The 25,145-nt window shown below is 34.3% G+C and overlaps 2 protein-coding genes across 3 annotated transcripts; one reads left to right on the forward strand and one right to left on the reverse strand.

The window, feature by feature from the left end:
- Nucleotides 1–218: 218 nt before the first annotated feature.
- On the forward strand, nt 219–3,745 carry LOC127097949 (uncharacterized RNA-binding protein C1827.05c). 2 transcript variants are annotated; one of them, XM_051036447.1, is made up of 10 exons: nt 219–384; nt 603–705; nt 818–932; nt 1,036–1,091; nt 1,524–1,571; nt 1,677–1,774; nt 2,741–2,810; nt 2,903–3,013; nt 3,109–3,160; nt 3,505–3,745. In XM_051036447.1, exons 2-9 carry the CDS (start codon nt 619–621, stop codon nt 3,154–3,156), a joined length of 633 nt encoding a protein of 210 aa, XP_050892404.1. In that variant the 5' UTR covers nt 219–384; nt 603–618; the 3' UTR covers nt 3,157–3,160; nt 3,505–3,745. The 2 variants fall into 2 exon arrangements, with proteins under 2 accessions (XP_050892404.1, XP_050892405.1); XM_051036448.1 differs by having other exon boundaries at nt 3,109–3,156.
- Nucleotides 3,746–5,269: 1,524 nt separating this feature from the next.
- LOC127097951 (uncharacterized) lies at nt 5,270–5,911 on the reverse strand. The gene has a single exon (XM_051036449.1). It carries the CDS (start codon nt 5,790–5,792, stop codon nt 5,364–5,366), a length of 429 nt encoding a protein of 142 aa, XP_050892406.1. The 5' UTR covers nt 5,793–5,911; the 3' UTR covers nt 5,270–5,363.
- Nucleotides 5,912–25,145: the final 19,234 nt, after the last annotated feature.

The following is a 25,145-nucleotide window of genomic DNA, read 5'->3' on the forward strand; positions in this document are numbered from 1 at the left end:
TTCATAAGATCTTAATCTCAAATCTCTATATGATCACTAACAATTTTTATAAAAGAATATGCTTACTTGAGTTTTGAGGGTGCAAGATGGAGGTGTCAAAAGTAGTTGAAAAATGTGTCTAGTTATTTACTACAACTTATTTTGGCCCAATCACCATTCGGCTTGAGCAATCATGCAGACCAACCCGGTCCATTGTAAAAAAATCATAAGAGCAAAAAAAAACCATAATTGAAGTAACAAAATCAGAACCAAATATAAATCACAAAAAAAAAATCAGAACCAAATATTGCTCCGAAGATTTAACAAACCCTAGCGCAGTCACCACCGCCACAGCCACCGCCACCGCTAGCACGTTCAGCCACCGTCTCCCATCTCCCGTCTCAGGTTCTTCCCCTATTCTATCTGGTTTTTGCTTCAGTTCTTCCTTTCACTTTCACTGTTAATTGAAATTATCTATAATAATCACTATTACCAGACATGAATTAGGGTTTCTTCGCCTACATGACTAATCACTGAGCGATTCTTCACAAGTTTAGACTGTTGCTTTCTTCAATTCGTTTATGGCTAAGTATGTTGTTGTTTGTTGATGCGATTTTTAACAGTGTTGTGAAAAGTGAGATGGGGACCAAGGCAAAGAAAGCTATGAAGAAGAATTTGAAAAGGGTTAATGCTAAAATCAAGCCATCTGAGAGTGCTGATTTTTTGGTACGTTGTAATTCATAGGAGTTTTGCTCTCAATTTTTTTTTTGAACTTGTTTATTTGTTCATTGTTGTTTATGTTTAGTTTGCTTAATTTTTATTTGATTTGGTTTTGTAGCCATTGGCGGGTGGTCCGGGTCGGAAACTTCCTGAACTGAAACCGTTGGAGAATACTTCACCTGTTTTGTACATTGGTAGAATTCCACATGGGTTCTATGAGAAGGAGATGGAAGGTGCTTACATTTCTGGATTTTTGTTTTTGTTTATTGTTTTCTCATATGATAAGATTGTTATTGAGTTGGAAGATAATCGTGTTTATGAATTTGTGTTTTGTAGCTTATTTTGCACAATTTGGAACCATCAAGAGATTGAGGATAGCCAGAAATAAAAAGGTCAAGTTCGTAAACTTGTTTTTCACCTTGCTTGAGTTTGCTTTCACTTTTATAGACTATCAATATGATGATGATTTGTGCTTTGCTATGTTTTCTGTATCTAATCACTCTGTAAGGTCAATGAGCACCATAATTTTGATGATAATTTTTCTAGAATGTTTCATTCTAATGTACTATTACCTTTTAATTTAAAATTTTAATGCACATTGCAAAATCTTGTTTAACATCATTTTCCTTAAAGTTGAAAGCATTTGTATACCAGGATTTCCATCCTTCTAATTTTGATTGGTTCCTTACCTTTTGAATGATTTTTGACACGCATGCCTGTTATTTGTTTTAAAAGATTTCAACATCATTTAGTTAGTTAATTATCCTCTATCTTTGGTTATATATATTGCCCCTTGTTGATATACTTTTTTCCTTGTTTAACAGACCGGAAAATCCAGACATTATGGGTTCATAGAATTTGAATCTCCTGAGGTAACAGTTGTTTCATCTGTATGATTGTTTTGGTTTTGATTTTTGATTATAATCTTTGTTGTAGACTCTTGTTTGTGCTAACATTTCTATTTTTATGTTCTATAGGTAGCAAAAATTGTAGCTGATACTATGCACAATTATTTGCTTTTCGAACACCTTCTTCAGGTTTATGTGGTACCTTCAGAAAATGTTCATCCAAGATTGTAAGTTACTATTTAAAGTTGTTTATTTTTCATTCTTTTCTTGTGTTTAAAGAGAGTTTAATATGAGATAATAAGAAATTCTTATGGGGAGAATCAGCGATTTCTGGATAGTTTAGTAGAATGATATAATAGGAAAAGCAGCAAATAAGCCTACCTATCCTCCTAGATGTCTCAGACAAACATAACTGATAATGGTTCCATAGTGCGATTACACTTTCAAAGTCGCAGTTTGTGGGCTTTTTAGGTTGGTTACCTCCTTCATCCATGATGCTTTTTATGATCCCTTCCCTCAAAATAAATTAGAGAGTTGTGAAATAGATGATATACCATACTCATATAGTAGGTAGGACAACTATCATATTCCCACCATGTTCAGGAAGGAAATGTCTAGTAGTCTTTAACCTAACCCACAATTTTGAGGCTGAGCCAAGTTCTAGAGCATTATCCGGTCTTGCGTTAAGCGACGCAAGCCACTAAGATGCAAGTGCACATATCTGGTCCGTCAGCTTAGGTTTGCTGGAAATCATTAACGATAATTGAGAACATAGGAGAGAAATTCCAATATTCTGCTATCTATTTGTGTCATCGATTTGCTAACTGAAAACAGAAGCAACTATTTATTTATAGATAGGGGGAACAGTGATTAATTTGATCACATTTTAATCTGTTTAATTCTGTCAATGAATGAAATTTCACCACTTTGAAGCCCCTAAGTCCCTAAAGCAATCAGCAGCAATCAATTTTGTTATGCAAAGACCCAAGAGCTTAGAATGATATACTGTACAGAATAGGATTAATATACCAACACAACAGAAATTGTTAAATCAACAAAAACATGTGACGGAAGTATATGTTTAGAAATAAATTTGAATTAATGGTATATTACACGTCAGGCTTGATAAATAATGTTCCTTTCATCAATATCATCAAGAAGTTTAAATGAAATGGTGAAGTTTTTCTTTGTAGATGGAAAGGATTCAATTACCGTTACAAGCCCTTGGACTCCCTACAAATTGAACGAGAGAGACATGACAAGGTATCAGTTGTGGCAAGGAAATATATCTTCTGTTTTTTATTAGTCTAGTGCTCTGTATAAAAAAAAAAGTATTCATAGTTTTGACATTTCAGGAAAGGACATTGGAAGAACACAAAAAGTTGGTTGATAGGGTTGTGAAACGTGACAAAAAACGCCGTAAAAGGATAGAGGCTGCTGGCATTGATTATGAATGTCCCGAGATTGTAAGCTTTTTGCCTTTATTAATCTTTTTATTTATTAGGTGTTTTGACTGTCCATGTCTTAAATTATCTCATTTTATGTCAAATTTCTGTTTCAGGTGGGTAACCTCCATCCTGCTCCAAAGAAGATTAAGTTCGAAGACTAAGTAGGTAACATGTTTCCTCTTTAAAAGTTCGACCATTCACCTCGGTGAAGATAGTGGATCCTCTCATGTTTACATTTTGCATCTATTGCTCTAATTTGATTTTAAGTAGTGAACTCTTTTCAATTTCCATTAGTGTATGTTGAGAGTATCAAACTATCAAACATAAAATGGTTGAGTAGAGTTTTAATTGGAGGATCCATTTTCCTTCGATGTATGTTGTAATTGATTTTTCTCTAGATGTATTTTTGCTGTTAAACCTGCAATGAAATATATGGTTTTGTATTTTGCTCAATATCCTGAATTTATTGTGTACACATTTATAACTGATTTGTTACATTTTTTCCCTAGATGAAGGCTGATGATGGTCTAGCATGTCATGAAGGATGACAAGAAACTGTTTTTTAGGATTTTTAAATTACTAATGAACAATCCTATTTGTAGGGGCAAGAGCCTCCAGTTTTGAGAATTTCTGAACATTATATTAAGGAAAATATTTGTATTAGTGTTATCCATTTCACTATTCATTTGTTTTTGTTGCAGTTAATCACCTTCATTAAGCCATGATGAACCAGTTTATTGGTTTTGGATACTGAAGATTGTTATGACTTTTGTTTAGACTTTGTTGATTGTTGATAGTAAAAATACCTTGAAGTTAAGTATGGATAGAAAATGCATTGAAATTATATTATGCTCAGGTCAACTTGACAATTCAGATATCTACTCGGAGTGAGAGTTATTTACAAGTCTATCTCTTTTTTTCTTAAATCTACTTTTGGTCCCCTTAGTTTGATGTTTTTAAACTTTTAGTCTCATTTTAAAAATTAGTTTTTGGGTCCTTTAACTTGAGATTTGGTTGGCCTCCCTCCTTTTGCATATTTGACTTTCTTATTAAGTGATGTGGCTGTGGTACTGTAGAGCCATGTGACATTTTTGGAATTTTTGAAATTAAAGATGATGAGATATGATGTTGAAGATGAATTTCTTAGTTTATTCTAATATTAATTTAAAATTAGATATAAAAGTTTATTAATATATAAATTTTAAAATTTCTAATTTAAATTAAAAAAAAATGATCTGACTCATGGTAACATTGCCACTTCATTAACGAGGAGGAGGCCGCATATGTAAAATTGAATAGGACTAATCAAATCCTAAAAAATGTAAAGTGGAGGGATTAAAAAATTAACTTTTAAAATAGAGGAACTAAAACTTTAAAAATATCAAAGTAGGAGGACAAAAGATGTTTTTAAATATCTCTTTTTATGTTAAAAATAGGCATTGAAGTTTTTCCTAACTAGGTCATCTTCTCTCAAAATGTAAAATGCACACTATTTTTCACATCAATTATTAATAGATTGAACACCTCCAATTTGCTAACTATATTAAAAAAAATGTTTTTTAAGGTGTTGCTATTACTACACTCTTAAAAATAAAAATGTAAAAATGTGATTGAGTCTAATTCAATCATACAAAAATATGTGATTGAGTCTAATTCAATGATATAAAAATGATTAGTAGGATGAAAATTATCCCCACTTACAAATACACATTTAGATAAATTGTTTGTTATAGGATTTTAAACACTCACCTCTCAAATCCAGAATTTTCGTTAAGAACGTGGAATTAAATAATAGATATATTAATAATATATAATTATGTTTAATTCAATCCTATAAAATTGATTAAAATTGACTAGTAGGATGAGGATTTTCTTTGTTATAAACACATTTCATAAACACATTTCAGATTATAGATTATCTAAAATGTCCCATAAGATATGATGCATTCACAATACAACTATGTTAGGGAAGACAATGGGACGGATGTCCTGAAACTAATTTTCATCGCCAAACCCTGTTACGGGAGGATTTTGTTGGAGCAGAGAATTTATCCTATTAAATTTTATATCTTCTACTCCATTAGAAGAATGTTAAAATGTCTCCACTAAATTTTGAATATGTGTTCTCCTTATGGGATAAGGATGCTTAACGCTTACAATAGATACAAAATTTGGGGTTTAGATAACTTTTATGAAAGTAGATCTAAGAACTAGATTTAAGTTTTATGAAAGAAATAGAACACAATAAGATTGCATATGATTCAAAAGCCAAAATCAACTGCAATTACTAGTATGTATGTATGATATATAATCCCAAAATATATATTTAAAATGAATTTGTTGGCTTTCCAAATACCAATCCACTAACTCAAAACACTAAATTAATCACATCAAAAGATTTAGCAAATTCCAAAAGATGAAGAAAAACAAGAAAAGAAGAAAATGGAACACTAATAGCAACAAAAGCCATAGCCCCAAAAGCAACACTTGGCCTAGTATTCATCAACTTGGTTTGTAAAACTCTCATTGCTTCACATATGATTGAATCATAGTTTGTATAATAGCAACTCTTCTCCCATTCCATCCAATTAGAAGGTGCTTCATAGTTCTTCTCAATCATGTTCATCTCATGGATCCTTTTCCTTAGAATTATCATACTTTCATCCACTAACTTGCCACCAAAATTATTGTCTCTTTTAGAAGCCATAATTGGAACAAACAAAATGGGTTTCTTTGATTTGGCTGATGAAAATTGGTGGAATAATGGGGTGGAATTTATCAAAGAAATGGATTGCATATTGATGTTGTGATTTGGAATAGTATGTATTTCTTTTTGTCTTGTTTGAAAAATGTTGATTTGGTTGATATTTGAAGGAAAGAGCAATCATACATATCATATTTATAAGCATTCGAGGAAGGTTCTATTTGCTATGATAAAATAATTAATAAAAATTGAAGTTAGATAAGAATGAATGTATTTTTTCTCAAATAAAAAACAAAATGTGGAAGAACCGTGTCTTTTATTCTTTTGCAATAATCTCCATCAAAACGTGTTTAGAATACCCACTTGTCAAATTGTGAAAGTGACTCGTCCAGCGGCGGTTAATTGTTACTCCATCAATTTTATAGAGAATAAAAAATAATATTCAGTTGAAAAATTGTATCAAAGATATATATACACACACTTAAAATAATTAGATGTTTTTATTTTATTAATTTCAACTTTCAGCTTCAAGTTCTCTGTATATTATCTGTATGCATTAGTATATTATTGATGAAGATTGATTAGTGTATATATATATATATATATATATATATATATATATATATATATATATATATATATATATATATATATATATATATATATATATATATATTTGAAATTCGGATTTATTTCATTTGGATTTAGAGTTTGTATTTGAATTTTATTTAGTTGGTGGTTCTGATAGTATATAAACTGAATTTAGTTCAATTTGTAACAAAATCTGAATTTTAATTGTTTTAATCAGAAGAAAGTTAGCTATAGTTTTTTCTCTCTCTTCCATCATCTTCTTCATCTTCAACCTTGTGTACCAACAATTGGTATCTAGAGCTCCGGTTCGAAATTAGAATAAAATCACGTTTCTTGATTTTGAGGGATTGGAAACATATGTGTTAGTGAGATTTGAGTGAATTTGCACAAGAAGAAGATGAACGACGAAAACGGTAGCTTGAACACAAAGCTTCCTGTCTTTGATAGAAAGAATTGAAATTAATGAATGATTCCGATGTGTGTGTTGTCTGGAGCTCAAAATGTTCTTGATCTCGTCAATAACGGTTACGCAGCGGTTGGAACAAATGCAACTGAAGCACAAAGAAACACACATAGAGAAACGAGGAAGAAGTATCAAAAGACTTTGTTCTATATCCATCAGTTTGTGGATATGAATGTGTTTGAGAAGATCGTTGATTCAACAATGGCGAATGCTGCGTGAGACACACTGGTACAGTGCTATGATGGTGATGCATCAGTGAAAAAAAGGTGAAACTTTAGTCTCTATGTAAGCAATATGAGAATCTCAACAGGAAGAATAATGAGAAGGTATCTGATTACATCTCCAGAGTGATTCTGATCACAAATGAGATGAAAACTTATGGAGAGACTCTCTCTAAACCCACTTCACTCACTTCACACACTTTCACTCCTATCACAACCTACACTTTCTCTCTTTGAGTTTAAAATTTCTGCAAAACCTAAAACCCATTTCTTCATCAACAATGGCATCCTCACAACAATCTGCTCAACAAACTCAAGAACAATAAGTTCAACAACAAAGTGTTGCTACAACTCAACGAACTGACCGCGGTTCTTCTTCATCGCAACCACAACCTAAAATTCTTCATATGCTTCAGATAGCTTCATCAAGATCTTCTTCAGATCAACTTGTTAGTAATGAAGATGCATATGAAGTTCCTGAAATCACCTTGAGTATTCCTGCAGAGAAACTGTAAGTGCTAGGTGAACTCTTAGTTGAGTTTGGAAATATGAAGAACAATGTGATTGACCTTTTTCTTACTGTAAAATTTCAAGGTTAGGAAAGTTTCTTCATCCGTCTTCAAGACCCAGTTTTCTTCAACCTGGTGAGAGAATTCTAGATACACGCTAAATCTTCTCCTTTCCAAGTTACCTCCTTCGTATTTGGAAAGTAGATAGTGATATCTGAGAAGCTTATAGCCAAACTTATTGGACATTGTTGGGTCTGGTATAAGGTGTGAACAAATACTGGAAAAAGAATCCAATTTGACTGAGATTTCTAACGTGATTTTCGCCTCTGGAAAATACTCTAGAAAATTCAAGGATCTTCTTCCTCATTTGAAGGTTTAGGATATAATCCTTCTTGGATGCATTAATCCCAGACCATCTACCAACTCCTCTGAATACATCAATGGCGATCAACAATATATCCTTTACTATACTGAATTTGAGAAGAAAGTGAATCTTCCTGCACTTCTACTTAAGCATCTAAGGGATACTATAAGGGATACCAAAGATGGTAGCAAAAGGACAAAGAGCTAAATTCTTATGGGCAGGATGATCTTAGACATTATGATGGAGAGCCAATTGATTGACTCTCTAACAGACGATTAGTTCTCCAAAGGCATGCAACCTCAGATTGGTAGGATGCTGAATGCCAAGGCTCTGAAGAATATGGGGATTATTACTGAAGTAATAAGTCCTCCTGCTGAATTTCCCAAGGATATCATTCTCAACAAAATTATTCCTTTGAAAGATTTCCCTATCTTCTAAAATCCATGTCCTCTGATAGAGGCGGTATAATTTTTGGAGAAGTGTCATGCTGATGCTCTTCTAGAAGCTTCTAAAGCTATTTCTCAGAAGAAGAAGAGGAAAACTGCTAAGAAGCATTCTGAAAGGATGACTAAGAAGTTTAAGACCTCTAGAGAGCATTGAGATACTTCTATTGAAGAATCCAGAGTCTCTAAAGCTACTTCTGCTGGAGCTGCTTTTAGAACGACTGCTCCTTCTGAAGTTCATCGTCCTACTGTTATTTACAATTTATCCATTTCAACAACCACACCCCATCCATCTATCTCCTTCCCACATACCTCATTACAAGGTTTCTCCCTCCCTTCAACCACTCTTTCTCACAAATTTCCATATGTTCTAAAACTAATTTCTCCTGCTCCCCAATCTTCAAATCCAAATATCACCATTCCACCACCCTCACCATTTTCTAAAATTCTAACACCCACCATCTCACCAACACCTCAACCACTATTACCACCTTTTCTTGAATCCCACCTCATTCAACCAGAAAACCCTCAACCTTCAATCCCTACTCACTCTGACATCCCCATTGCAGAATCAAACATTGATTCTGATATTGAGTCAGAAGTTAAGATCCCAGCTCTTCCAAATATATCCCATTATCCCTACTCTTACCAAACAACATTTCAAACCAACATTCACCCTACACCCTTGGATGAATTGTTTACCCAGTTTGAAGGCGAGGCTGCTTACAAGCTCAATGCTCTCACTGAGGCTTGCACTTCTAACGTAAACCTCTACAAAATTTATGCTCTGACCAATAATTTCAAAAGTTGGATAGAAGTTAGCTCTGAAGAGTTGGAGATTGCATGCCTAAAGGAAGCCAAAAGGAACTTCCATGCCAACTTCTCTAGTATAGTTGAACCTTTACTTCAAAAGGTTCCTCCAACACTTCTACATCATGCTCCAGTAGTGACTCCACCACCTTTTACAAATTAAACTACTATGGCCACTTCTGAGATTTCTCTTGAAGTTGGAAGTAAGTATGGACTCAAGAAGACCGTGGTTACATAGGAATTCATTTTGAAGAGATTGGAGCATTTGGCTGCTGAGAATTCTGAAGTTAAAGAGAGACTCAAGCATCAGGATGAGAAGACTTCAAAGATTGAAGAGCTACTTGGAGAGATCTTATCAAGACTACCACCCCATCATAAACCCTAGTTTTTAAAACTTTGTGTTATCTTTGTTTTCTGTTTCATTTATGTACTGAGTTTTCTATTTAACGAAATTCTATTCTATTCTTGGTTTACTTTGTATTTTTATTTTATCTTTTTAATGTGACAAAAGGGGAGAAAGAATGACTCTGATTTTGATATATCTAATTCTAATTCTAAATTCCAAACATGTCTTTATAATTTCTGACGTTGGTAATTCTGAGAACTTTGAAAAATTTCATCATGTTAACCAAGTGTTTCAGGTTCTAAGGCATTAACCAAGCAAGCTGAATCAAGTTCATAGGAACCATGCTTATGTTTAAGAATCATGCTTATATTCTGGATAATTAACTAAGCAGTTTGTAGTTAACCAGACATATTCTTGTTCTGAACTAAGTTCAAGTGATCAAGGTTGAACCAGGCATATTCATGTCCTGTTAACAACCATATATGAGGAATACAACCAAGATATGAAAGCTCTGACAAATCATGCTCTGTGACGAGATTGATATCCAGGCTTTCTGACATTCAAGCAAGGATTCTGAATGAAATACTTATGTACCCAAGCTGTTGCATTGTGGGAAGTTACTTCAACCTTACAATCAGGCTTCTGCCTTAATGGGAAGATAGTAACCAGGCTTCTGCCTTATGGAAAGATAGTAACAACTAGGCTTCTGCCTTATGTGAAGTCTTAAATTCAGGGGGATCTTGCAAACCTAACTATGATATTCTAAGCTGAAAAATAATTTTTAACTGTATAAAATTCAGGGGGAGCTTACAAACCTCACATTGATATTTTTATGAGATTAAACTAAGTAAAAACTGTTCCTCAAAATACATGGTTTTGTCATCATGAAAATGGGGAGATTAGAAGAACACGATTTGGTTCTACATCTGGCCTTTAGTTTTGATGCTAACAATGCATTGTTTCTTAGAGAATAATTTTGTACACTAATAATTTTCATCTAATGTGTAGCTTTTGCTAACATGTTCTGACTCTGAAGCATTGACGTGTGATGTCATCAGATTCTGGAATTAACACACTCTGACTCTAAAGAGATATAAGTGCTTTAAAAGATGCTATCAAGTTATAGAAAGCTCTTAGACAATAGTTCTGATGAACGTTTGTGCTAAAACTTCTGATTATGACTCTGATTGAAGAGCCTCTGAAGGATTGTCTACCTTGAAGATTCTGCGCTCAAGTTCTGAAGATTCCGTAGAACAAGATCCGAAGACTCTGAAGACCAGGTTCTGAGGAACTGTGTCAAGACTCTGAAGACCGAGGTTATGAAGATTATGTCAACTTGTCTCTTGATCCTTCTAATAATGCTTCAACATCATTTCATTAGAAGACTCTAAAGATTAGAAGATAAGATCAAAAGGTTTTGCGTCAGGAAAATAGTACACAGTACAAGAATACCATTTCCTCCACTACCCTGATTTTATGGGCTAAGGACAGTACTATTGTACCATTTTGTTTCCTATATGCAAACTGGTGCACAAAGAGACAACTGCAATTTTCTATTCCAATTCTACCCTCCAACAGATCTTTTAACTACCTATTTAAAGGAGACTTGGAAGAATGGAAGAAGTTTCTAATGCTTGCTAACGCTTACGCTATTGAACATATACACTCTCTGCTAAAGTAAATATTTTATGTGTATATTCTTTGTAAACACACAAGAGTTGTTGCTCGTTATTGTGTGAAATATTCTTTGTATTAATCTTGTGTTAATCTAATTTGTTAGAAGCATTTTTTGTAAACACAAACTTGTAAATCTCAAAGTTGTTTGAGTGGTTTCCTTGAGTGACTAGGTTTTAGTCAGATAAACTCATGAAGACAAAGACAGTTTGTCTTTGTGGTGTATGTAATCGGTTTCGGTTATAGTAGATTAAGTCCTTGTTGAGAAGGCAAAATCACCTTGGTAGAGTGGACTGGAGGTAGCTTCGTTAACAGTGAATCAGTATAAAAATAACTTTGTTATTTTTCTTGTTTGTGTTATTGTTTGATTGAGTTGGTTTTAAAAAAAACTTTTGTTTTTAGAAATCCAATTCAAACCCCCCTTTCTTGTGTTTCTTGCCACCTTCAACCATGTTTCTAGGGGTAACACCCTAAACCCTGACTCTTAATATAAAAGAGGAAATTCACCTCAAAAGGGTTCTACTCAAAACATAACATGCAACTTTCACAATTATTTTTCAAAATTTCACAACACAACTCAACATGCCTCAAAACATCAAATAATTATTTAAAGGAAAATACTCCATGAAATAAACTCCAAACATCAACTCAAAACAAATAATACGCTCTATCCCCGATGATACAGATCAGAGCATATAAACCACTAAAAAAAGCGATAAATGTAAATATAAACAAAGACAACCTCCAAGGCCATCCTCCAACTCACAAGCGACTACCCCTGTCGAGTACTTAATTGTCTCTACTCTAGAGGAGCACATACACCACCACAACAAAAAGGGGTGAGAATACATCTTACAAATGATAATGGTAAAAATTAGCAGCAAAATGGTAAATAACGACAATCATAAATATCTCTTTCTCACAAAACACAATCACAACTCAAATAATAATACAAATGCTAATGCCACCAACTCCTCCATCAATATGCATATGGTACCGTGTTTTTATGGTCAGAGGTATTCTACTGACTGCCCATGTCTCTGGTTCCTCTTGAACCGTGTCCCTCTCTAGATGTGAGACCGCCATGATTCCTCTATAAACCTGGCCATCACTCGATCGAAGTCCTACCTAACTTCAAAATATATGCATGCATGATCATGTATAAAAGAAAACATGCAACATAATAATCATCAAATATCATCATCAAAACATCATCATCAAAACATCATCAAATAAGATTCCACTATTGAACCAATATATTGACAATCACAGTCTGTCATTGTAATCCCCCTGGATTACTAATCTCCAAAATTGCCAATCACATATCGTCACTGTAACCCCTCCGGATTACTAATCTAAAAAAATACAGTTTTTAAAATAATTATTTTTCATCTTAAAAAGAGTAAAGTTGTGTTATTACTTAACAATTCTATCTCATCAAAATACACAAAATTCTCAAAAATCTGTTATGTTAATTTTAACTCAATAGAGTCCTCAAAAATCTCAAATATAGCAAAACATCTCTCAACTTTCTAATTGACTATAGAGTACCCAAAAACACGTATTCAAAAGTGCTATATGGGCAACTCTTCACAAGTGATAACTCTACTAACTCTAAGGATGATAGTTTAACTCAATTTACTCAAAAGTGACCCTAAAATTACCAAAAGGTCGTCGACGCCAAAAGTTGATAAAAAATCACCTAAAAACTTCCTGATCTCGAAAAATGCCGAAATGCCCCAAACTGCCGTCGAAAAGAAAATCGCTGCCGCCAGACACTGTCGCTAGCCGCCCACCGTCAAATCACAATGTGACCCACCACACAACTCGGACCGCCTCTAGCCGCCGACGTCAGGCGTGGCCCGACCACCACCTTTCGGCGTGGCTCGCCAACGAGGCACCCTCCGCGCGGCCTCCTGCGTTGTCGGCGACCTGCAACACGACTCAGGCCGCCGCTGCACGGCTCTTTGGCGCTTATGCGCTGCCGCCGCCACAGATCCGCGACTCCGCCCCTCCCCCCCAAACCCGATTTTTTTGACTTTTCCCATTTTTTTTTGATTTTTCGTGAAAAAGTTCAATTTTTGAAAAAGTTAAGTTTCCTGAAATTTGGGAAAACAGATCGTAAGGTTTTAATTATTTTTTGGAAAACACGAACAAGTAGAGTCCCTAAAAAGTTATACAAAACTCACAAATCTATTACCAACAACTGTTACAACCAAACATCCAATCATATCAACAATTATTTCATGCATCAATCAACCAAATACGGTGACCATATGAGATTTATCCCAAATCCCAATTGGTCACCCACAATAATAAAACAAATCACATATGTTATTCATCGATCAAAGTCAATAAGGTTTTGCCAAAACCTTATTTGGCCAAATACATTACAGAAGGGAAAATATCATAATCTTTGACGCCGATGAGAGGGTAAGGATCCCTCACCAACCCGACTGCCTATTATCACCCATCAATAACGAAATCCCCCTTTACCTTAGGATTGAGAACCTTCAAACTTTTTCTACGACTTCTCCTTCATAGAGCTCTCCTTAGGGTTCCTAGCCACTTGCCTCTTTTTCCACTTTTCTCAAATTTTACGTATCTCCTAAAGTTCCAATCCCTCACATTATCTATATAAATGACATAATTACACTAAAATTCTAATTCCACCCCAAAATTATGAAATATTTATATTTAACTCCTTACCACACTAATTACACTAAAATTCTAATTCCACCCCAAAATTCACTTTTTCTCTTATTTAATTATTTTAATTCAATAAATTTTTTATTTAAATAAATATTCCATAAAATTCTTCAATTTTCTATTTTCTCATATTATCACTAAATAACTAAAATTATTTAACTATCTCTAATAATTCAAAATTTTTTTTTAATTTTTTTTTTCTGCTCTCATTTTATAGAACCCCGATAATTACTAAATTATCAAAATATCCCTAAGCAACAAATAACACAAATTATTCGAATATATCGAATAACACATAAAAATACGCCAACAATTAATTAAAAAAAATTGGGGTGTTACAACTATCCTCCACTTAAAAATCGGGTGTTAAAACTCTCCCTCACTAAATTTCCTTTGCATTACATTTAGAGACGTCATCTTTCGACTTTTCTAATGGTGAGATGACCATCACCTTAGATGACGTCCCATGCCTCCTACATCTTTCCATCAGGAGAAAAATTACTGAACCACGGCAGGCTCGATCGAGAGGAAGTCAGCGAGACACTTGTTACGTATTTGGGTCTGACCCAATTGATGTCGCAAATGAGGTAGTTGGCACTAGAGGTGTTCATGATAGATTTAAATTTTCGGAAGAGCTTTATAAAGACTACTTGCAGATCGTTCTGGATGTCGATGGTGATGATATGATGGTTGAGTACCACCAACAATGTGCATCGAAGAGTTATCTCTTGTTCCTCGTTGGCACGTCCATGTTTATTGACAAAAATGCCACATACGTCGATATGGTCTACCTTAAATACTTCATCGACTTGACAACAATTCACGAGTACAAGCCGCCTATTTGATCTACCTGTACTCGAAGTTGTGCGTGGATTATCTTTGCAAGATAAAGTAGATGATAGGAAGTTGCACATTGTTTTCGGTATTTTACCGATACTAATATTTTTATAACTCTTTTGTTACACTTGTTATTAACATTTTATTTAACTATTTTTCAGGGATGGATCATCTCCGACTTTTCTTGCATCTCCGGATACATCCTAAAAAATTTATGGAGATGTATCACCATACCAAATTTTGACAAAAATGAGGTGTGTGGTTGAATTAAGAGGACTTGTGTGATTTTAGATACGTCTGGATATGCATTTCTGGACACGAATAAAAATATTGTTAGGTTTTCATAAGTTTTGAATGCATCCTATATGGTGGAAATAACATTCCCATAAAAAATGGGTTTAGTTGGAAACTTGGTATTGCTGTTCAATTAGTTATTTGCTTACGTTAAATCAAATATATTAAACCATCATCACTAATTTAAATTTTTGCAAACTTTACTACCTCACTAGTATATTTGTTTTTTTATTTAGTCTAATTTGATTCTCTTTTATACTATTTTTATTTAAATTAATTTAATTATCTTTTAAATACATTTAAAACTATTTTAATTTTGTTGGGCTGAATAGGATAACCGAGTTGGTATTTGTTAATTTTTTTTATTAAAGAACAAAAACCAATCTTTGGTATACATCAAGTAAGTAAGCATGGCTTGAGCAATTGCTTTGATGAGGGTTGCTCTGCCTGTATATGATGGATTTTTGCTCTTCCAACCTTGCAATCTTTTTATTAACTCTGTCAATTATGAAGTTGAGAGTGTAGATTTTAGAGATCCTAATATGAGTTGGAAAATCTAGATAACTTTTGATGCTATTAGTAATAGGAATGTTTATGATGTTATGAATAGTCTCCCTGGTACTTTCTTGAACTGAGCAGCTGAAAACCATCTCTGATTTATTATAGTTAATACTCTGCCCACAAGCCTCCTGATATACATTTAGAATAATGACCATATTCTTGATTTCCTCATCTTGAGCCTTTCAGAACATCAAACTGTCATCTGCAAAAAGAAGATGAGTGGTTTTAGGAGCATTTTTTTCTATATAAATATCATAAATGTCTTTTTTATTATTTTATTATTTTTTATATTTGGGCTTGAATGATCATATTAGATAAAACACCAACAACAATATGAAATAGTGTTACTAGGTTCTCCATTTATAAGGATGGAAAATTTCATAGTAGAGACACAAGAGTATGATTAATGAAATTCCATTCTAACCTATCATATGCTTTTGTCATATTCATTTTGATGCCAACATAACCATATTTTTTACTTTTAGAGTATTTTAGAAAATGAAAGGTGTCATAAACTATCTTGGCATTATCGTTGATGAGCCTATGGTTAACAGAGACACTTTAAATTTTAGTGATAATGTTAGGAAATAATTTCTAATAGGATCTTAGTGGCAATTTTAAGTACACCATTACAAAGGACAATGAGTCTATAATCACCAGGACTCTTAGAATTATTAATTTTAGGAATAAGACAGATGTAGGTATTATTAATCTTGTTAGGAATAGATATCTTCTAGTTGAATTAGATGGATTGGATTTATTAGTCTTTAAAAAAGTATAAGCAAATTGTTGATATTTAAAAATTAACAATTTCACTTTTAAAAAAAATATTTTAATTTCGATAATAATAGTCTGCTAAAAGTGTTATGAATGTGATATTTTTGTCTTTTTTTATGTTAGACTAAAAATTTAATTGTCATGACTGTTATTTTTTAAGTATAAAGTATGATTATTATTTATAGGTATTAGGAAAAATAATTGTAATTTAGTAGGTGTAAACATAGATGTTAAATTTTATAGTTAAAGACAAGCATTATAAATAATCCAACTTTATTTTAGTTTCTTGTTAATCAATAATATTTATAGTACAAATTTAAGCCATTTTTTTATTGTCATAATAATATTTGTAATACTTTAAAATAGTACATTTTTTTTATAAATTTTGATTAGCCAATATTTTTTTATATTTTTTATTGGCAGTATACTTTTATATTTATAATAAAGATCTTTTGGTTTAGTAATATTTTTATTTAAAAAAATCAATTTATTCAAAATAGTACTAAAAAAGGTATCATCTTTCAGTAAAAATAAATTATTAAAATTATTATTATATTTTAGTTTCTAATAATTATTTAAATAAGGTTTATAAATGAGCACTTTAATTTTTTTTTTAGGAAATATTATAAGATTAAACTGATACAATTAATAAAATAAATTAAGGTTGTGTGATGCTATAATGTTCTCCTTGCTGTGAGTTAGGGATGACAATTTGACTCATCCCCAATGGGCACCCGCAAATTTACCCATAGCTGGTTGGGTAAAAACCCGCAAAAATGGGTACGAGCATGGGCTCGGGTAATTACGCATAAAAAAAGCGGGTATGGACACCTTGGTACCCAACCGGCCCCATACCCGCACACTATATATTTATGTATTTTTTATTTATTTATATATTTTAGTTTATATTGTTATATAAGAATGCATGTCTATCAATTATAAAACGTATATCAATGTTAAGTCATTACATATTTAATATAAGTGTTCGTTTATTTCAACAATAAATTGTTTGAAATTTTTTTAATGTTTTTAAAAACTTAAAATTATATGATATTTTATAATTGATTTGTTTATTTTTAATAGGAATACGGGTCATGGGTACGGGTATGTGTACTTAAATACCCATAGGGCACATGTACGGGTGCTAACTTTGGCACCCAAGCGGGTATGGGCTCGGACACGAAGATTTTTTTAAATTGCGGATATGGGGATGAGTATTATAGTACCCTGCCCAAATCCTGCCCATTGTCATCCATACTGTGAGTTGTTTCCACTAAATTAATATCAAGTTATAAGCTAATTTTTCGCCATATAAACTTGGAGTTGTCACACTGAAACATCATATGTGTGATGCCTTCTTCCTGGTTGAAACAAAATGCACACACCCTGTCATGCTCATTGAGAAAAATGCCTCTTTTGAATTGTTGTGATCTTGTATGCAGCCTATCTAAGAAGAGTCTCTGGCAGAGAAGTTTTACCTTTGATGGAAACTTAGCTTTCCAAACCATCTTCATGACCTGTTTCAGATTTTCAGCATTTCCAGCTTTTGTTTTTTCCTGCATCAGTTTGTGGTAACAAGATTTCGCTGAGAATATATTATCAGGACTACATGCCCATTCAAAAGTATCATGTACATCTAGTTTTGGTTTAGCTTCTTCTAATAGAACCCTTATGTCATGAGCCTTCCACCTAACTCCCTATCTGATACACACTCCCTTTAGGGTTTGAGGAAGACCTATATAGTGATGGAAGCAAAGTTTCCTAAGGTATATGACCCAACCATCTTCTAAGTCAAAAAGGAATGTTCCTGCCAATTCCAAGCTTGTAGTTTATGAATGCACCAAGTCCATTCCAACCTGAGATATACCATTTCCTAGCTTGATTAAATCCCTTCACCAAAGTGATCTAGTCCCTCTATGTCTCTGCTCTTCCTTTATCCAAATTCTCCTTTTCAGATCACGAAAACGTTATTGCATGTTCCCCACCCAAATTTCTTCCTCCTCTTTGATAAACCTCTATAACCATTTATATAATAAATCTATATGATTCAATATCCTTTATTCCCAACCAATCTATATTGAATGATATATGTGCACTTCGATTAACGTCATCAATTTTCTTGAAAGTCATATGAACTTCATTGAAAACTACATCTCGACTGGTGATACACCTCATATAACCTGACTCTAGACACCATAGCCTATAAACTTTGACTCCTTCCGGGTATCCCATGAACATGCATCTCAGAGCTCTAGGTTCGACCTTGTCTTGCCTAATGTGAGCATAGGCTATGCAGTCAAATACTCTAAGTTTGTCGAGATCTGGTGGGTGTCCCGACCAAACTTCTTCAGGTGTTTTCATATCTACCGTAGTCGAAGGACATCTTTTTATTAGATATGATATTGTTGAAACAACCTCTGCCCAAAACACCTTCTTTAACCAAACACTAGTCAACATGCATCTAACTCTTTCCAAAATGGTTTGATTAAACCTTTCAGCCAAACCATTTTGTTAGGGAGTACCTGCAGTAGTTATGTGCCTTGTAATACCAGAGGCTGCACAAAAATTGTCGAACTCCTCGTGGCAAAATTCAAGGCCATTGCCAGTTCTCAACCTCTTGATCTTTCTGCCAGTCTGATTTTCGACTAAAGTCTTCCAACTTTTGAAGTTCTCACAAATTTCATCCTTAGTCTTCTAGATGAATACCCATAACTTTCAGAAATAATCATCAACTATGGATAGAAAATACCTTGCTCCTGAATGTGATGGACACCTTGCAGACCCCAAAAGATCAACATGGACGTAATCAAGGGATCATTTGTTCTTTGTTTGCCTTTATTGAACTTCACTCTGCAATATTTTCCAAGTACACAGGGTTCACAAAACTTCAGCTTTTCGACTTTGTCTCCACCAAGTAGATTTTGTTTCCCTAATTTGACCAGGCCCCTTTCACTAACATGGCCCAATCTCATGTGCAAAATTTCTGTCTTCAATAAAGAATTCGTGGATGCAACATCTGTAGAACCACTGACAACTTCAGCATCAAAGGTATACAAACCTTGTTTCTTCATGCCTCTTAAGACTTCCTTCAACCCCTTCATAACTTTTAGAATACTTTTCTCTCATTTGAAAACATATCCTTTCTTGTCGAATTCACCAAGAGAAATCAAATTTCTCTTCAAATCAGGTACATACTTGACATCAGTCAACAACCTTATTGACTCATCGTGGAGCTTGAATCTCAAAAATCTAACACCTGCAATCTTGCAAGCTTTATTGTTTCCAAGCAATACAGATCTATCATTGATAAGTTCCAAATTGTGGTGAATTTATGCATGAAAAAATGGCACTTATTAGCTTGATTGTTTGGATTCACGAGTCAAAACCTCAACTTATGTGTAAGTATTATGTAGATTGATCTTTTACAACTCATTTTGTAGGTATGTTTGCATTGGAGGAGCTTTGGACATCAAAAGGGAAAGAAATAGCTTCAACATGCAATTTTTCAAAATCAATGCTTCAGGTGGGGCTTATCACGCTCAAAGCATGTTTTGAGTTGTTGAGGCAGGAGCTTCCGTGCTTAGTGCCAAATCTGGCGCTTAGCCCCATTTAAGGCAGTTTAATATATTTTTCTGGATTTGACGATGAGCGCCAAATTTGGGGCTTAGCGCGGCCTACAACTTTTTATTTTCTATAAATAGTTTTTAGTTTTTATTTTGAGATAGATATTATATTTTGGAGAGAGATAAACTTAGAAAACAACAAGAGAGAGTGCTTCTTGAAGATCGAAAGCTGGGTTCGCATCAATCGTTGGGAAATCATGATTGATGCATGTTCATCTTCATTATTCTCTTTGTATCTAGCTACCATGAGTAGCTAAATCCCTTTCTTGTTAGGATTGGATATAAGTTCGTCGTAATAGTATGTATTTTTATTGATCATGGCGTTGTATACAATCTATTTATGAATCTATATTGATGTTATCCTTATTTACTTGTTTTACATATTGATTTGAACTGTTATTAAGAAATACTCTTTGAATCTTGATCTAGGATAATCATCTATTAGATGCTAAACTTTAGACATAGATTTTGGTTTAACATTCACTTGAGTATCGAGTCTTAATGTTATCATATTGTTTATTATGCTGAGAGATTGTCGATTCAAAAATACGGGTGAACTCTCGTCAGGAGTTTAGACATAAACATTGTCGGTGAGCGATACATGATGATATTGATAAATGTTTAGGTCACGTATAACTGATTGGTAAATTACATATTCTATTGGTGGATGAAATTCAATCCTTACAAACTCTCATCTCTCTGAAACTTTATTTATCATTCATTTGTTTTATATTTTCTAGCTTTAAACCATCAAACATCTTGCAAACTTACGCTTAAAATAATAGTAACTCTTGAACGACATTGATATTGCACCAGTCCTTGTGGATACGACAAAAAAATACTTACCCTTGATAGTAATACTGCAATTCAATAAAATGACGTCGTTATCGGGGACTGGTGTTTAGATATTAAAGCATTGCAATAGTTTATATTTTTTTAAGCTTTGTACATTTGTCTATACTGTATATATACTTGTTTCTGATGATGTTTGCTCAAGTGTTGGTTAGGGGTAACTACTGGTGAAGGAGAAACAGTAAAACCAGGAAGCATAAACATCTAATCAAGTAAAAGGAAGCAACAAGAGGGAACGTCTACTTGAAAAAGGCGTCAAGTTAATGACGTAAAACAAACGCTTGTTGGGAGGCAACCCAACTTTATATGTATTTAATAGCTTTTTATTAAGTAGTTTAAGCCTTAAAGAGTGAAGGTAGATGGAAAGCTTGACAAAAAATTTCATTTTGAAAATTCCGGGTAGCAGAGCCGACGCTAAGTGACAGCAAAGTGCGCTAAGCGTGCCCTGGAAAATTTTGAGAAGTTAGAAGCAGCAGAAACCATGTTGAGTGCAGTCTGATGGTGATGAGCGCGCCCTACTATACCAGTAAAAAATGTTTTTACCCAACCCACTTATCCACTTTCACCGATATCCATTTACCCCATCTTTATGGTGATTTTTGTTAATTAAGTTGTGTTTTGTTTAATTTGTTTCAAGTAGATAGTATAGTAGTTTAGTTTAATTTCAAGAGTTTTAGTAAAAAAAATTAGTTTGTTTTCAAAGCTTGTCTTTGCATGGCTTGAAGAAGTATTGAGCGATTATTTCAAATTTGAAAGGATCAATAAGAAAATGTTATATGATATAAGTTTGAAAGGAAGGTACATAGTTAAGGTACATGTTTATTTATTTTTATACTATGGCGTGAATATGAAACTTGTAATTTGTACAAACATAATGTCATTCATTCTTTTGCACTACATTTTCATGATTGAATCACTTTAGATCAAAGCCTAAATGCGAGGATAACTTCCATTGTTTACTATATGCACAAGAGACCAATAATATGTTGTTTTAACTCGATTGATTTATGTTTAATCTTTCATTTATGTTTGAAGCTTTGAAAGCATGAAAATGATCAAGGCAATTTTTGATTTTGAGCACAACCACTTGACCAAAAGTAACTTACCTTGTGAGTGAGCGATAATTCGTTAACCCTTTTGAGCCTTAATGTCAGGATCCATTTGATGTTGAGTTGTGAAATTATACATAAATATTAGTTCATCATTGATTTTTGTATGAATTCTGTAGATGTTTAATTGGCTGCATTGTATGGTAAAACACTAGCTGGATTCTAATGTCCTGACTGATGTCATGACGTGCTGTGGAGATGTTTGTTTGACTGCATTGTATGTTAGAATATCTAACTGTACTATGATGTCTTGGCTGATGTCATGACATACTTGAGTAGTATACTGCAGGTTTAGCTAATACAGGATTTATTGAATGTCAAACTGGATGTTATGACATTCATCCCTGTCAGCAGATACTGAGGAATAGAACAGTTGGTGTTCTGCTATAACTCAGTATTCACTTTCAGTCTGTTTATCAAGAAAATAACAGACCTGGCATAAGGCCTACTGTCTGAATGTCAAACTGGATGTTATGACATTCATCATTGACAGCATATACTGAACAATAGGCAGATTGGTTTTCTGCTACATTTCAGTATGCAGCTCAGTCTGCTTATCTAGAGGATAACAGACCTGATGTAAGGCTCTATGTGTAAATGTCAAATTGGATGTTTTGACATTTATTAATGCACGCTGATACTGAAGTATGGACAGATTGGTTATGTACAGTACAACAAATTTGTACAGTCTATTTTCAGGAAAAACAGACTTAGCATATGGTCTATGAGTTGGACGTCAAACTGAATGTTGTGACATTCATTCCTGACAGCATATGCTATATTGTAGGTTGTTTAGTTTTTCTGTTTCAGCATTTTTCTCAGGCTATTCTTCAGGGATTCAACAGCTGAGCGAAAATCCAGGAAACCAACAACCAAGCTACAATTAATGAACCTAACAAATAGCCTATTTGTTAGTAACCTAGATGTGGAATTTAGGGGAACACGCGTGACCTTAATTTCAGGAAAATACAAGTACAAGGCCCAAGTGCTGCAATATAAAAGGATGGCAATCCTTCATTCAGAACTAGGGGTTTTAGGCGTGAAGATTTTATTTGTCCAATATACTTCACTGCTGTATTTTTGTGTGTCTTGTATTAGACGTATCTTGTAAGCCAAGCTATTATCACTGAGATGATTGCATTGGTATAGGGTGTTCATTGAGTTGTAAGTGTTGTGTCACTCTAAGCTTTTAAGCGTGAGTGCTGTGTATCTTGATTAAAGCTGTTAAGCACAATCAAGAGTTGTTTGAAGTGTGACTTCACAATTGTCTTTAATCTTAATTAAAGGTTGTAATCACTGAGGTGATTGAGGGGGAGTGAGTAGGAACTCTGATCTTAGTGTAAGATTGAAATTGCATTGGGTAGGTATTAAGTGATAGGGTTAAACAGTTGGTTTAAGGTCTGAATTAATACTACTGATAGTGGATTTCCTCCCTGGCTTGGTAGCCCCCAGACGTAGGTCATGTTGGACCGAACTGGGTAAACAATTACTTGTGTTATTTACTGCACTTACTTTTAAGTTTTGCATAATTCTTGTCTGCGCAGAATTGGATGTCATAATAACCCGTGTGACATCGAAAGTCTGATAACTAGAATTTCAATTGGTATCAGAGCAAGCACCCTGCCTGTTAATTTCTGGGTGAGATCTAGGGAAGTTACTTTCTAGTACCATGGACAAGGATATAGGACACTCAAATAGACCACCCATGTTGGATGGCTCTAACTATGATGACTGGAAGCCTCGTATGATAGCCTTCTTAAGGTCTCTAGATAGCAAAGTCTGGAGAGCTGTCAACAAAGGATGGGAACATCCAACGAAGATAGGTGAAGATAGAGTCAGTGTGCAAATTCCTGAAGAAGAGTGGGACAAGGAGCAAGAGGCATTAGCCCTTGGAAATTCTAAGGCCTTGAATGCATTATTCAATGGAATCAGTAAGAACATATTCAGGCTGGTGCACCACTGTGAGCTGGCTAAGGAAGTTTGGGATACCTTCAAGATAACTCATGAAGGTACCTCCAAGGTGAAGATGTCCAAACTCTAGATGCTGACCACCAAGTTTGAAAATCTGAGGATGAAAGAGGATGAGACTATTCATGACTTTCACATGAATATTCTTGAGATTGCAAACACCTTTGGTGGCTTAGGTGAGAAAATGGCTGAAGAGAAACTTGTAAGAAAGATTCTCAGGTCATTACCTAAGAGATTTGCCATGAAGGTCACTGCAATAGAAGAGGCTCAAGATATCTGCAACATGAAGGTGGATGAGCTCATTGGTTCTCTCCAAACCTTTGAAATGGGCTTGTGTGAGAATGTTGAAAAGAAGAACAAAAGCGTAGCTTTTGTATCAAATACTGAAGAGGAGTCAGAAGCAGGATATACTGGAGGTGATGAAAGCATATCAGAAGCCATAGCCATGCTTGGGAGACAGTTCAACAAGTTCGTGAAGAAGATTGATCAAAGAGGTAGACCAAATGTCAAGAACATCTCGTCTGACATCAGGAAAAGATCAACTTCTAAAGAAAAGTTCAACCAAGGCAAGGGGATCCAGTGTCATGGTTGTGAAGGGTATGGACACATTAGAGCTGAATGTCCTACTTACCTCAAGATGCAAAAGAAGGGGCTATATGTAACATGGTCAGAGGGAGATTCTGAGAGTGAATCTGAAGGAGAATCTGCTAAACATGTCAGTGCACTAACGGGTGTTTGTGCCACTGATGATGACTCAAGTGCAGATGAACTTACCTTTGATGAACTTGCTGCATCATATAAGGAGCTATGTGTCACCAGTGCAGAAGTGCGTGGACAAGGAGAAAAGCAGAAGAAGCTCATCAAGGAGCTGGAGGATGAGAAACAGAAGCATCTGACAGTCATAGATGGTCTAAATGGTGAGATAATCTTGCTGACCTCCAAGCTGGAGCAAATGACGAAATCCATCAGAATGCTCAATAAAGGAACAAACTCCTTGGAAGAGATCCTAAAGGTGGGACAAAAGTTTGGAACCATGTCTGGTTTAGGCTTTGTGAAAAAATCCTCAGCTGAACTCAAACGCTCAAAAGCTAAAGTTCAGAAACTCAAGCGGAGGTCACACCCGATGTCTCAACATCAGGGAACCAGGATGAGTAACCATCAGAAGAAGAAATTTCAGTGATGGAGATGTCATCACTGTGTTAGGTTTGGCCATATAAAAGTCTTCTGCTACAGGCTGCATGGTTATCCTAACCAAGCCCCCCATGTCAGACCTAAGCATAAGGCATATAGGCATA

Source organism: Lathyrus oleraceus, chromosome 6, assembly GCF_024323335.1.
Source record: "Lathyrus oleraceus cultivar Zhongwan6 chromosome 6, CAAS_Psat_ZW6_1.0, whole genome shotgun sequence".
Classification (NCBI taxonomy): domain Eukaryota; kingdom Viridiplantae; phylum Streptophyta; class Magnoliopsida; order Fabales; family Fabaceae; genus Lathyrus; species Lathyrus oleraceus.

Bases quoted from the DNA above. Each gene is read 5' to 3' on its own strand.
- LOC127097949 (XM_051036447.1), top strand. From the start codon at position 619: ATGGGGACCAAGGCAAAGAAAGCTATGAAGAAGAATTTGAAAAGGGTT. The intron at 933-1,035 runs GTGCTTACATTT...TGTGTTTTGTAG, and splicing joins CTATGAGAAGGAGATGGAAG to CTTATTTTGCACAATTTGGA. The intron at 1,572-1,676 runs GTAACAGTTGTT...TATGTTCTATAG, and splicing joins TAGAATTTGAATCTCCTGAG to GTAGCAAAAATTGTAGCTGA.
- LOC127097951 (XM_051036449.1), bottom strand. From the start codon at position 5,792: ATGCAATCCATTTCTTTGATAAATTCCACCCCATTATTCCACCAATTT.